General features: G+C 47.4%; 1 protein-coding gene across 1 annotated transcript in view; it reads right to left on the bottom strand.

The window, feature by feature from the left end:
* The window catches only part of CACNA1I (calcium voltage-gated channel subunit alpha1 I), a 164080-nt gene extending 154385 nt beyond the window's left edge, over positions 1–9695 (bottom strand). The window contains exon 1 of the mRNA XM_074168446.1: positions 9400–9695. Within this exon, the coding sequence (XP_074024547.1) occupies positions 9400–9680 (281 nt within the window). The 5' untranslated portion in view covers positions 9681–9695. The remainder of the gene's footprint in view (positions 1–9399) is intronic.
* Positions 9696–13539: the final 3844 nt, after the last annotated feature.

Genomic DNA, 13539 nt, shown 5'->3' with positions numbered 1-13539 from the left:
CCAAACTCGGCAGGGATTTGCAGCGTGGTGCCAGAGTAGCTGTTCCCAACCTAGATAACCTCCACTTATCACTCCTCATCAGTTTGTCTTACAGCTCCATAATCACACTTCATCTCTTTTTTTACAAGTCCAGCCGCACTCATGTGCCTTCCTTACTCATCTCAGCCTCCTTCCCTAGCTGCTGGTCAAAAGTCCACTGTCCTCTCCAGCCAGAATAAAAAACTATCCCCTTTGGCTAGCCTGTCCCCTCCTCCAAAGCTTTTCCTGAAGTGATCCCTGCTCTTTTTAGCAGCAGAGCCCAGAGCACCCCTCCAGGGAGGGGATGCAGGTAAGTCAGCGGAGCCAGCAGCATCCCTTCCCTGATGGAGGAGAATGGCTGACATGAGGCAGCACAGTGCAAACTCATGGCCCAGGGAACAGCAGCAACCAAGAGAAGAGCAAGCCCAACACACCAACCAGATCCATCCCTTTTAACAGCCTGGTGGCACTTCCCACCACTGTTCAGCCCTCCTCTCGCTGCCCCCACCAGCAAGAGGCTGCAAACCCCATTTCAGAGAAGCACACTTCAAACAGGGCCTCCTTCACCCCTGTCCCGTGGCAAGCAGTGAAGCACTGGAGAGGCAGTAGCATGGAGATGTGTGAGGGACTCAGGGAAGGGGCTGGCCAAGGTGTGCTGTGCCAACCAGAACCAGTGAGCAAAGTAAGCACAGACAGAAGTGGGTGCAAGCTTGAGCCTGGTCCATCTCACACCAGGCTGCAGCATTCCTACACCTTCGTATTCCAAAGACAGTGTCTCTCCAGGACTATAAAGATCTTCCCAGTTTAGAGGCTGACAGCTTGGCAGGCTCTTTGCTCAGGTTCTCTCCGTAGGTCCGAAATGGGCCAAGTTTTCCACAGAGCCTTTCCTCTTGACCATCCTGGGACAAGCTGCAGGTCATTTGCTGCAGAAGAGCTGCAACTGTTAACCATTCCCCACCTGAAGCAGCTCCTGTCAAGTATTACACTCACAACACACTACAAATTCAGCTGGCTGCAGGCCCTTCCCCACACTCTGGGGTGGGAAGAGTGTCAAGTCCTCGAATTAGCAGCTGGTCAATTTGTTAGTGGTTAATTGCATTATTTAATTCACATTGTTACAACAGAACATGCAATTAGAGGTCTGGTCAGAGTATTTTATAGGTCTTGAACTCAAAATGAGTGTTTTTATTGCCCTTTCTATTTCTCCAAGAACCCCCTCCGGCTCCCTCACACGCCCTGCTCCAGTGTTCATGAAGGCTGAAAAAGGCAAACTGACCATTTTTTCAGAAAGTAAATGGTTCTCATCTCCAAGGCAAAATATATTCCAGTGAATAAACACAATATGCTCCAGAAGGGTTTTTCAGCGTTTGTTTCGGTTCAGCAATGCGCTTTGCAGGGGGATGGTGAGGTCTCCCAAAGCAAGCACTGCTACCATCCCTGCACCGGGCAGAGCACATCATCCCTCTCCTGTGGCCTGACAATACCAGGTACCCCCCAGGCTGGCACAAACCACACTGTCTGCACTGGATAACACTGCACTATATGACAAGGCCAGACCAATCTTTCCCAATATAGCCTGAAGGGCAACCGCTGGTGCAAATAGGTCTGTTTTCACTAGGTATGGAAGAAAAACACCAATTTAGAGCAGACAAGGATGTGACTTTCATCTTCTACTCTTTCCCACCCGCTTCCCTACACCTTCCACATTCATTGACCAGAAATCCAGGGAATATACTGGGATACCTCAAAAAGCCGTTGCAATAAGAGTCCTAGCCCCACTTTTTTCAAGCACCAGGGCATAGAGCATTAGCAGGTATTTTATTACTCTTGCCCTGTATTGGGGAAACAGGGCAGTACAATATACACACAGAAAAAAATACCCCTCTCCTAAACCACAGTCCCAATATTTTGCAGTTAGCCCTTCCTCCAGCAGTAGGAATTTATCCTTCAGTAACAGAAAATGCTCAGAGCTTCACGTAAAGACAGTAGGGATGCCCTAAGAATTTTTTTAGCCTTATTTCTGATTTTGCTAGACCCTATGGACATTAAAGCTTCAGACAGTCCAAGCTCTGGTTTTGTTTGTGCTGTTGTCCTGCTTCATTTCCAAACCATGGTCTTTGACTTCTCACTATAAAAAAAACCTCCAGAGAATAAGCTAAAGGGATAGAAGGCAGTGAGATATCCTGTCTCAGTATTTGTGCTTAGATATACAGGGCCAGCTTGCAAGCCAGCCAAATTTAGACCTCATCCCTTTGCATCTGCCCACTTGCCTGGAATTGCATGTATCTCACATACACCCAACCCAGCCAATTTCTTACAGATCGCAAGCATGCAAATCCCCTTCAAACATATCCATCCCTTGTGTACTACTAATGACAATGCATGAGTCTAAATTCCATTTACACCACGTCTGACTGTGCAAATGATCCCTCTAAACTTCCCATCGGAAACTTGCACATCAAATGACCCACAGTAATGACATTCCCTCATCACTAGTTTTGCAGAGGGAGCTTCCTTCCCAACTACTTGTGCAGGTCCTGAGCACTCTCATGCCCCTCCTGCTTCTGCCTACCAATCACAAGCAGGAAACAGGGTTGCCATCCCAGGAAAGAAGCTGGAATTTACAGAACTGCTTTTTCCCAATCCAGATTCCAGGCAGATGGTGTGCCTTTCCCTCCCCTCACAAAACTACAATTGTCCAATATTTCATTATGGAAGCATTAAAATGTTCAGACTGCACCACTTCCAAAACCAGACCTGCTCCCCACATTCCCCTTTGCCTCCCTCCATAGCATCCAGGAAGCCAAACAGCACAGCAATCCTAAAGGCAGCCCAGAATCACAGAGGTTGGAAGGGACCTTTTAAGATCATCTAGTCCAACCAATGAAAAAAAAAAAAAACACAAACCAAAAAAAACACAACAACAACACAAAAAACCAAAAACAAAACCACCACACACGCAACCCACACACACACCACCACACCACCTAACACTAATCCATATTCCCAAGCACTATGTCAACTCCTCTCTTGAATACCTCCAGGGATGGTGCCTCAACCACCTCCCTGGGCAGCCCATTCCAATGCCTGACAACCCTTTCAGTAAAGAAATATTTCCTAATATCTAACCTGAACTTCCCCTGGCGCAACTTGAGGCCATTGCCTCTTGTCCTATCATCTGTAACTTGGGAGAAGAGACCGACCCCCGCCTCTCTACAGCCTCCTTTCAGGTACTTGTAGAGAGCGATAAGGTCTCCCCTCAGTCTCCTCTTCCCCAGACTGAACAACCCCAGCTCCCTCAGCCTCTCTTCGTAAGACTTGTGCTCCAGGATGCTAACCCAGGATGGGTTTCCCAGGATGCTAACCAGGAATCCCTGCAGCCCGCTATCCAGAAACTCCCTCTTTAGTAAAGAAGAAAAAATAGGCACCTCCAGAGAGTGACTTTGCCCTCTGAAGGGAGGAGTTAAGCTAAGCGTGCAGAATTTCCTGCTACAGATGGCAGTCTGTCAAATATCTGTGGAAAGAGCCTGGAAGGCTGGTTTTTAGAGTTAGATGGGGTGAAACCCAGCCTTCTTCCCAAGAGAGGAATTAACAGGGAAATTAAGGGTCGGTTCACAAGCATAGGAAACAACTGCTTTTAAAGCTCATATTGTTAACACAGAAGGGGAGGAGAGTAGTTGAGGATAGATCGGTCCTGGGAAGATGGCTGTGTTGGCCCAGTGGATGCATTGCCTTCAAATATTAATCAAGTTTATGGTCAATTAGCTTATTAAAAGTCACCCTTATTTGCTAATAGCAAGCTTCATTCCACCAGTAGGGAGCTTAGCAGAGTGGCAGAAAACCCAGTAGGATCTAAGGCAGGCTTGCCCCCTCTTGAAGCTTGAAAAGCATTTGGCACATGCTCAGGGGAACACCAATGCCACCAATCCCTTGTCTACTGGAGAGGTCTGGATCAGCTCAGTTTCCCAAGCAACAGGAACAACTGTAAAGTTGATTTAGCACGGTGTGGAGTGCAGAGAGGTTAGATAACCTCTTACAGAAAAACATCATCTTGCATTTGTTGGATCTTGGGTATACAGATATATCTGTTGGCTGGAAGAAGGTCTACAGAGCTGTGTAATCAACAGAAATCAATCCATTCCTAAGGGCACAGCAGCAACATCTGCCTGATTACCTAGAACAACATAAAGCTATCACAAGTCCTCAAATAAGTGTCAGACTTCACTTGTCTTCTGAGCTAGATTTGCAAAGAGAGACAGGAGAAATCTGTCTTTAAAACAGAGAAGCAGGAATAATATACACATTTTAGTGTTTTCCAGGTATGCATATAAAAGCTGATACTGCTGACCCCAAGAGTAAAAAGCCATGATCCCTAGGCACTCAAGAATGATGAATGCTGCTTAAAATTCATAAGCCACTCAATTTTTAATGTATTATTATACCTTCTGGTCACATTTCCAAGCTTTTCTCTACCTAGTAGAGAGGCAAGAACCTTTTTTTTATGTATATACATACACACACATAAGTAAATGTACACATGTAAAAAGAAAAGTAAACCTAATCAGAGGATTACAGGAGCTCAGGCCTTAAGACAGACATCAACTATTAAAAGACTCAAGAAATTTGCAGTTGGTGTTTGCTTATTAATTAACTACATCCAGTTGTTATGAAGACTAAACCCAGGGTTTAACAGTACAAAAGGCAACAGCTTAAGGCAGATACAAGTACAACATACTACAGAATCCGTACATAAAATTTCACTCACACAAAAACTGCCCAAACTGGTATTTGACCAGGGTGTAACATATAACACATCTACTCACCCAAAGCTTATTAATGAGCAAAAGATTTGTTGGCCCCTTGGCCATACGTGTCACCTGAAAAGCTGCAGTTTTGGCAGCAGAGTCCCCACATACCATGGCATCGCCTGCTCAATGTTGCCAAGAGAAGTTACCAATAACCGATCCACACACACATCATTTTCTTTGCTCCTCCAGCATTTGACTCTCCACTCTGCTCCCGTAGGACAGTGCCTGCAGGAAACACCATTACTGCCATTGACAACCATCCTATACTCAGTTGGCTCATACATAAATGATATGACGCACCAGGCAGGGAGGAGGTAGGGAATAGTAGGTTTTCACAGTTCCCCATCAATATGCCAAAGGCCAGTCCTGTTTCCTTGTGCACCAAGCACAGAGGCCAAGCCAATACAGCTGCTAGTACAAGTTACAGAGAAAGTACCCCCAGAAACCTGGTAGGACTTTCAGGGACAGGTACAATGACAAAGCCTCTACTTGGAGGATCTTTGAAGCTAATGAGCTACAAGGCGGCTCCTCAGTACACACAAGCAGTCATACTAGCTTTGAGAAGCCACCCTGCCCTATATCCTATAAAACACAGCCCCTGGTACTAAAAATTAAGTGCGTATGAAGCTTTTGCACAACTGGGACCTGACCTACTGCTCCTACACCATTGAAATCAACTGAAAATGCAACACTTTACTGCCTGAGAGCAAAGCAGAAGCCCAAATGGCCAGCACACTTCACACATGAGGGAAGGGGCTGGTATATAACAAAAAGCAAGAAAAGGAGTGGTGAACTGCAGAGCCTATCTCGTTACTGCCACAGTTTTAGCATTGATTTTTTTTAATGGCACCCCTCACTCTTGCTCTCGCTGTCATGTCAATATTATAGATTCAACAGCAAAGGGAGGTCTGAGCCTCCTGGAAAGAGTTTCTCTTTTAAAGAAAGGCTCAAAGGACAAACCAAATCTATTGCATTTGACCCTAGGGATGGATGAAGTGTAAAGTCTTTATGGAACCCCAAGGAGTCAAACAGCGATGCAAACATCCAGGCATCTCTCTCATAATCTCATAATTTGCAAAGTGCATCAAGATCCATTTGAAAGGCACCATGTGGCATGCCCTTTATTTAGTCCCAAACACTTTATAAATTCATAAGATGAATGCTACACAGTTGTTTTGGAAACATGTTTTCACACTTTTCACCCTATTTCCCCTCTGAGCTCAAATTGAAACCCTATTTGACATGGAGTTTAGGTTTTATAAAAGGAAAAAAATAAACCTTGCAGCCTCTCTCATAACCGTATCTCAAATATTGACTGTGTTAACACTGTAGCTGCAACAGCCCCATGGCCTCCAACTCAGAGCAGCCAGCCTTCCACCTGTTCATCAAAACAGGAACTAACCTAAGCAAGCTGTTTGGTGGGTTGCTCACACGGTGCATCACACCGGACTCCTTACCGACAGGCACACTTCCCAGGTGTGCGCTGCATTGCATACCCAGCTGATCACACAGCAGCTACCTGTATCTAACAAGGTTAATCAAGATTTAAAAAAAAAAAAATAATAATCTGCTCACCAATAAACTAGGGCAATTCAATCATTCATTCGCACTGTATGTAAAGTCACCCCAGAAACATGTAATCACCTAACCTAAAAGCATCAGGCTCCTTTTCACCATAAAGCACAATGGCAAAAAACACAGTAAATAGTCCCTTCGGGGACAAACACCACAGTCTCACATGGAACATAGTCCCTATCTTAAGGGCGAGTGAGGGTCTACAATTTTTGCAACAACAGCATTACACATTTATACACTAATATGTATCCAGGAGTGATTTTGAAGCAGGGACATAAGTGATTCTTTCTCTTCTTACTGCACTGCAGCAAAGGAATATGGCAGCTGTTTAATAGCACATAACAAAATTGCAGGACTGCTCATGGAAGGAAAAATAATCTTCAGGGGAGGGGGATTTAAGTAGGTAGAATGCAATTACCTAAATTGAAATTTGGTGGTTAATGACCTTGTGCTTACAAAAATTGCTACATAGTCCTTAATGATCAGAGCTTCCATTTTAAGTCTCATTGACAGTACTTCTATAACAATGATCATGAAACTCTGGCCTAGTAGAAAGTCAATGAGAAGATTAACAGACTTTTAATTAGTGCCCCATCTTTTTTGCCAAATCTTCAGGAAAGGCCAGGTATTGTGCTGTGACAGTGACTCAGCCGACCCCTGCTTGACACAAGAGCACTGGGGACCCAATAGCCCAACATAACAGGGATGAAAAACTTCAGACAGGGAAAAAATCAGGCAAGCATATAAATTCTTAGAAAACATGATTTGACTTTCATAGAAACATCCCTGACAAAGGGGCTCATTCCCAGCCAGGGATGAGACCATGGTGAGCGATCTGCCACCAGGCCATGGAATTGTACTATTTCTACGGTGCTATCAAAGAAAAAAGAGCATGATGCCAAGAACATATGATTGCCTGCAAAAAAACCTTCAGGGTGCAGAAACTATCCCTCACTTGTAAAAAAAGTATGGGAACTACTTACTGCATGATCCATTCAAAATGAGGACCACAGGGGTGGGGAGAAATCAAAGGAGGACATGACTGTTCTCCACTCAGTTTCTGCTTTTCAAATAATCTCTTAATGTCACACAGCTGAGCTGAAATCACAGCTCTGAAGTGTCCCTTTCAAAAGTTTTCCAGCAGCCCCACCATTGCCCTTCACCCCCATGACATGTAGCCAGGTGTAATGTCATCAAGTGATTGCATGAAGCTTTTTCCTTCCTTCTATAGCTTCTGCTATGAAAGAGTCCCTTTCAGAGTCAAATACCAAGCATGTCTAAAGGTTAAAAGAAAAGTAACATTTAAACACTAGGATAGGCATATAGTGCCAAATTGCTTGAATAATGCAGCTCCAACACCTTAAGACAAGCTCCTTGCTATGTACCAAATTGGAAGGACTGTTTTGACTGACTTTTTATCCAGAAATAAGAACAGGCACTTCTCTTCTTCCCCCACAACCTCCTTCCCCCTTTTCAAGAGCAAATCTTCATCCCAAACACAGGCTATTTCCCTTCTCTCATTTTTCTGAATCCAGCCTTTGCACTAAGACACAAATCTTTCATGCTTTACTCTGAGGCCACCACATGCTGGGACAAGATTCCCAAGACATAATAACTAGTGCAGACACACAGTGATTGAAAAGCCATGCATAATTCAATATGAAGTTTTTAAATTTTAAGGAGCAGCCAGTGAAAAGGAAAGCAGAAAACCTAAACCTCCAGCAAGTTCTCAGTCATAACCTGTGCTTGAGACTGCAACACCTTTTTATGAGCTTCTGAACTTTAAGACAAGAGCTCAGAGCTGAAACCCAAACCTTTTCCTACATTTGAAATTGAAACCAACCTGCAGATCCATCAGCCACCTAAGGTCATCTGTTATTGCTGACAGCACCTCAAGACTTCACCCAGAGTTTGCCTTTTGAAGATGAAAAGGCTCTTAGAAACATCTTGCAAGCCTCTGCTGTGTGCCTAGACACTCAGATTTAATCTAGAAGCCAACACATAAAAACCATAACAAGCATCCTTACAGATAATACCCACCAAACTAGGAACTAAGAAACTTCCAGGGAGAAAGCGTCAGCACTTGAGATTTCTGGACAGAAAAAGGTTCAAGTAAAACTTTAGACCAACCTCTCTGATAACTCATCATCTCCTCCACTTCCTTACCCTCTGAAGGGTCCCATAGTCCAAAAAGCAGCAAGTGCTTTCCACCTGTTCTTTATATTGCATCAGGCTCAAGAGCCACAGAGGCTGCTGGTTCTTAGCAGCCCCAGTGCTAACGAGTTGTGCAGGTGGTTGCCATTTTCACTTGTGGGTTGCAGGCAATCAAGGTACTGAGTGTGAATGGTGACACACATGTGTGATCGCTGACTTCCCATGCAAAGGAAGGACGTGCTCACATCCTGGAGGTCTACCCCAGGGTGTGAGGCTCAGCATCAAACTCTGAATAGATTTTCCCATTCCTTCCTGCTTAGGCATCATGGCAAGACATTGGCAGGACAGTGACATGTGCCTGCTGGAAAGGCAAGGGGTCACCTAGGTGTCCTTGCAGTCAAGGTCTAGGAGTGGTGGTTCCTTCACCAAGGGCAAGATGAGCTCTCATTAAAGCCTGTACGCTCAGAGGGAAGAGACACCTCTGCCACTTGTGGCAGACTGCCGACAAGCTCCTGGGCTAGCAACCCCGCTCTGTCCCAAGGCAGAGGTGAAAAGGGAGCCAGGAAGGGGAAGAACAGGCCTTTCTGAAATGCCTCCCCTCACCCACCCCTCTGTCAGCAGCTCTCTCTGAAGTCTCCTTTTTCATAATCAGCTTCTTTTGATCACACACTAAAACAGCCGAGGCTCTGTTTAAAACACAAGTGAGGAACAAAGCAGTTCATTAAATATGTAGGAAACTTCATTCCTTACCTGCCAGGTGCCCCGGAAGGGCAGGAAGAGGGGAGGAATGGGGCAGGAGGGAGCAAGAGCCGGGGAAGGCGAAGGGGCAGCTCAGAAAGGATATGGGTTGCAGACCATTTTGATGCACCAGTTCCGCGGGCTGGTGGTCTGCTTCAAGCAGAAGAAGACAACGGGAGCCAAGTCAGGGTAGGGGACATCAGGGTCCGGTGGGGACGTGACTTCCTCATCCTCACCCAGCTCTGGGGAGGATGGTGGCTGCTCTGGTGGCATTTGCTGCTCCAAGACCCCCAGATCCATGGGCTCCAGCGGGCAGATGGTGGAGGCGTGAGGGGGCTGCGGGCCCGCGGGCCAGGTGGAGGGAGGCTGGGGGACGTACTCTGCCATGCCAGCCGCAAGCGAGAACCCCTGGAGAGGAGGGGAGAAAGAGAAATGAAACCCACATGAGGAATCAGCAAGAGCACAGCACGCCCATGCTCTCCCAGTGAGGTTGGAGCAGGGGAGAGCCGCAGGACTGACGCTTCTAATAATGATAAACTGTGGTTGCACTTTGCGCTGCAGCAATTTTAAGCAAAACTCTCTGATTTAGCCCCAGTGGTGCAGCATGGTTGTTTCTCTATGCCAGCAGTGCGAGCAGAACAGCTTCTAAGCAGAATGATCAGAGAGCATGGGTGGGTGTAGGAAGAGCAGAACAGGTCTTATGCTCGGTGGCACCCAAGTACTGCAGAGCACCATGTTTTTGCTAAAGAACATCACTTTGCTGGCTGGGTGAATATAGCAGTGGCCTTTGTCTGGGAAAACACAAAGCCAAATGTTGTCCATTAAATAGCACAGTGATGCTCTTAGGAAAGCGAGCTTGCCCAAAGGACTGCCTGATGGTAGCCTGATGGGAACTTTCCTCCCTTCACCTTGTTGGTATGCTCAAGTGTCTGGAGTGCCCATGCTACCAGTAGTTTAAAAGCAACATAAGAGCCTTCAGACACACAATACAGATAGGGCAGATCAGCATCAGAAAAGGATGTGTCTGTCACCAACATCCACGGCACGGACCTCATCCCCTCACACCCTGGCCATAGGTTATCCTCCCTGACACTCAGCTCAATCCCCTTCGCTTTAGGATCATACAGCCCGTGCACATCCCTGCTGACACTGCTTTGCCTTGGCATCCTGCACACTCGCTGTTTCAGCCCGAGACCCCTTTGATGCCCACACTGCTGGATCCATCACCTCCAGTGCTCTCCGCAGCACTCATCTGCCAGGCCCAGACAACCTTTTCGCCTTGGGCTGCCGTCCCGTTATCCCCACTTAAGACCCTGCAAGCACTCTGTTCCACCCTGTTCTCTCAGCCCTATCCACCCCGTTCTCTCAGCCCCCTGCTTCCAACAGGCACTTTGATCCAAAGCTTTGCTTGTTCTTCGAGGCTTGGTATTTGTCAGAACAAAGAGCAGCAAGCGCAGAGGTTTAGAAAACAGACATAGTGTCCCTTAGGGGATAGCACAGAGACTCTTCGAATTCATTACCCCAAAGGCCTGCAGCTATTGGAAAGAATCAGGTATTGTGTCTCCTGACTGGCTTTGGGTTGCTGTTCATAATTTTTTAACCCCTGTGACAAAAGTGGCAGCACATCCTTCCCACCATCCAGCACCTCAATTTTCACTTTCACCAGTTTTTTAACTCTGAGCACCCATGCAACTCCTTGTACCACCTTTTCCATTCCCTATTCCCACCAGCTCCACATTGCCTGCTCTGAGCTGGCTCCCTTGCAGGCTATTAACATGCGGTGGCTGAGCCCAGCTTCTTTCCCATTAACAACACGGAGGAGAAAGGTTAGCAGGGAGAGCCAGGAGGAATGACTTATTATGGTGCTCAGAGCATCCACGCTGACGAGGGCATGACAATTCCAAACTGCAATGTAGAAAGCTTCATAATTAACAATACAACAGAGCAAAGGAATGGGAGAAACAAATTCATCAACATTTCCCTGCTTTCCCTCCAAGCAAATGTTCAGGGCCTCTTCTCCATCTCACCACTGCCAGATGCACCTGGGACTTTGGGACGCAGCTCTGCCCATGTGAAACACATGTGCACAAATCGGGTAGTGGCTGCATCACGGGCAGTTTATCGCTCCAATTTGTGCAGCCCACAGTGACTCATTAGAGATTGTACAGACAAAGAGCCAGGTGAATCCCTTTGGGAGTCCTGAAGCTAAACACAGACCTTGAATGATAGCTGCCCCACTGGAGCTGTAAGCAATACCCCTTTCCTTCTTGAGATTAAATCTCATTCTGCCACCCAAACCAGCCCCAAGGCTGTGATCGTGGTGTATTTCCTACATTAAGCAGGATTAGTATGTTGTGTCAAAAGAGGGAGAGGGAAAACCCAAGCAGTGGGGCACTTGCAAGCTCTTTATGCAGAGCCAGTCCTCCTGTCCCAACTTCAAAGGGGAAGGGAGCAGCTTTCCTGCTGGAGACACATCCAGGGGCCTCACCACTACCAGCTCAGATGGGGAGGTTGGAATCAGATATTTCCACTATTTTGGTCAGAATACAACTTAGACAATGCTGGTATTTTCTCTGGGACGGCAATTATTGACCTTTCCATGCTGTAGCATTGGTTAGCATAACAAGGTTAGAGTGAGGCTGCTACAATATTTCAAACCAGGAGAGGTCCGGTTTAAACCAAAATGACCAAGTGGAATGAGTTTGGCACATATGCTCACATATGCATATATGGAAAAACATACATCAACAGAGAGGGCTCATGCCCAGCTAAAATACCAATAAGGCCAGACAGGATTATAAGGCCTCAGAGCTTGCCTCCAGGATGCCTCTAATCTCCCTCCCCTTTGTGCAAGTGCTGCTTACTGTGACCAGGGCAATACAAGAGGACGATTAGATGGTCACAAGGTGGCCAGACGCAAGATCTTCCCACTCAAACTTTTGCTCAGGCAAGCCTATCCCCAGCTGGTGGTGGCAGGTCAGACCCATCAACGAACATCAAATCCTCCCCACCCCTGACTGTTCTGGCCAAATGACCCCCAAACACATGAAAACATTCCCCTGCAAAAGTCACATACCGCTGGAGGAGCGATGCTACAGCGGCTGCACTTCCCTCCCAGGGGAAGGGAAGATATCTCTGGTCTGGCAGCTCCTCCTGCCTCCTCTCCCTGTGCAGCCTGCACCAAAGCCTTTCCCAGAGCCAGCTCTCAAGCCTTCACGCCTCTTTTCCCCACCATCCATTCCCAAGAGCCATTTAAAGCCACTGCCATCCCAAGCCGAGCCCCTGCTGGTCCTGCATCTGGCATGCACACCTGCCCCGGACACGTGTGCTGGCAGGGAGCTCACTGACTTGGCAGGCAGGGGACAAGCTGCTGGCCTCTGTCTCAGCCCTTCCCCACTTCGGAGAAAGCACCCGGTCCTGCCGGACGGCAGGTCTCGTGACTCCGCTGGGGAAGGAGAGGGCAGGATGCTCTGAAATAGCAAGGGAAGTGTGGTAGACATAATGCACAGGGGAGATTGCTTGGGAGAAAAAAAGAGGAGATGTCACAATTCAGGGGAAGTGCTTCAGATTGGGGCCATCTGTCCCCAAAGGACAATGTCACCTCCTGACCTGCTCAGAGGGGTCTCTGCTGAGACATGTTCCCCTCCAGGACTGCGACTGGCATCTCAGGTCTGTTAATGACATGACCTGCCAGGCACGCCACAGCTAAGCAAAGTGCCACGAGCCAGCCAGCCCAAGGTGTCCCATAGGCATCACTCCCCATCTGAAGCACTCTCCTGGTTCCTCACCACCCCTTCCTCCCCCAGAGAGGGGCCCTCAGGGACTGTGGGTGAGGGAAGTCTGATGAGACCTTTGCAATGCTCATGCAGACCTTTCCTGAAAACCTCTAGGGCACAGACAGGATAAGAGAGACTATTGCATCTTGCCAGTGAAAGAGCCTTTTGCAGCCAGGCAAGAGAAGAAAATACCAGAGAGAGGTCCCCAGAGCACCATCCCAGTGCTGGAGGCAATCCACCCAGATCCCAGTGGGACGTCTCTCCTCCTGCAGGAGCATCCAAAGAGTTCACCTTCCCCACTACTATCCTGAACCTCGTATCCCTCACCAGCCCATGCTGCCCTGGGGCTGTCCCTTTCTCCCTGCACACTGCTTGCCTGGGCAACACCAGGGCCTGCAGCTGAGATGAAAGCACAGAGTATATTTCCTTTAAGAGCAGCGATAGGTATATACAGCATCTCCCATCCTTGA

This window comes from Numenius arquata, chromosome 2 (genome assembly GCF_964106895.1).
Source record: "Numenius arquata chromosome 2, bNumArq3.hap1.1, whole genome shotgun sequence".
In the NCBI taxonomy this organism is placed as follows: Eukaryota; Metazoa; Chordata; class Aves; order Charadriiformes; family Scolopacidae; genus Numenius; species Numenius arquata.
Note: the sequence above shows the minus strand (reverse complement) of the source record. Positions and strands in the feature narration are given on the sequence as shown.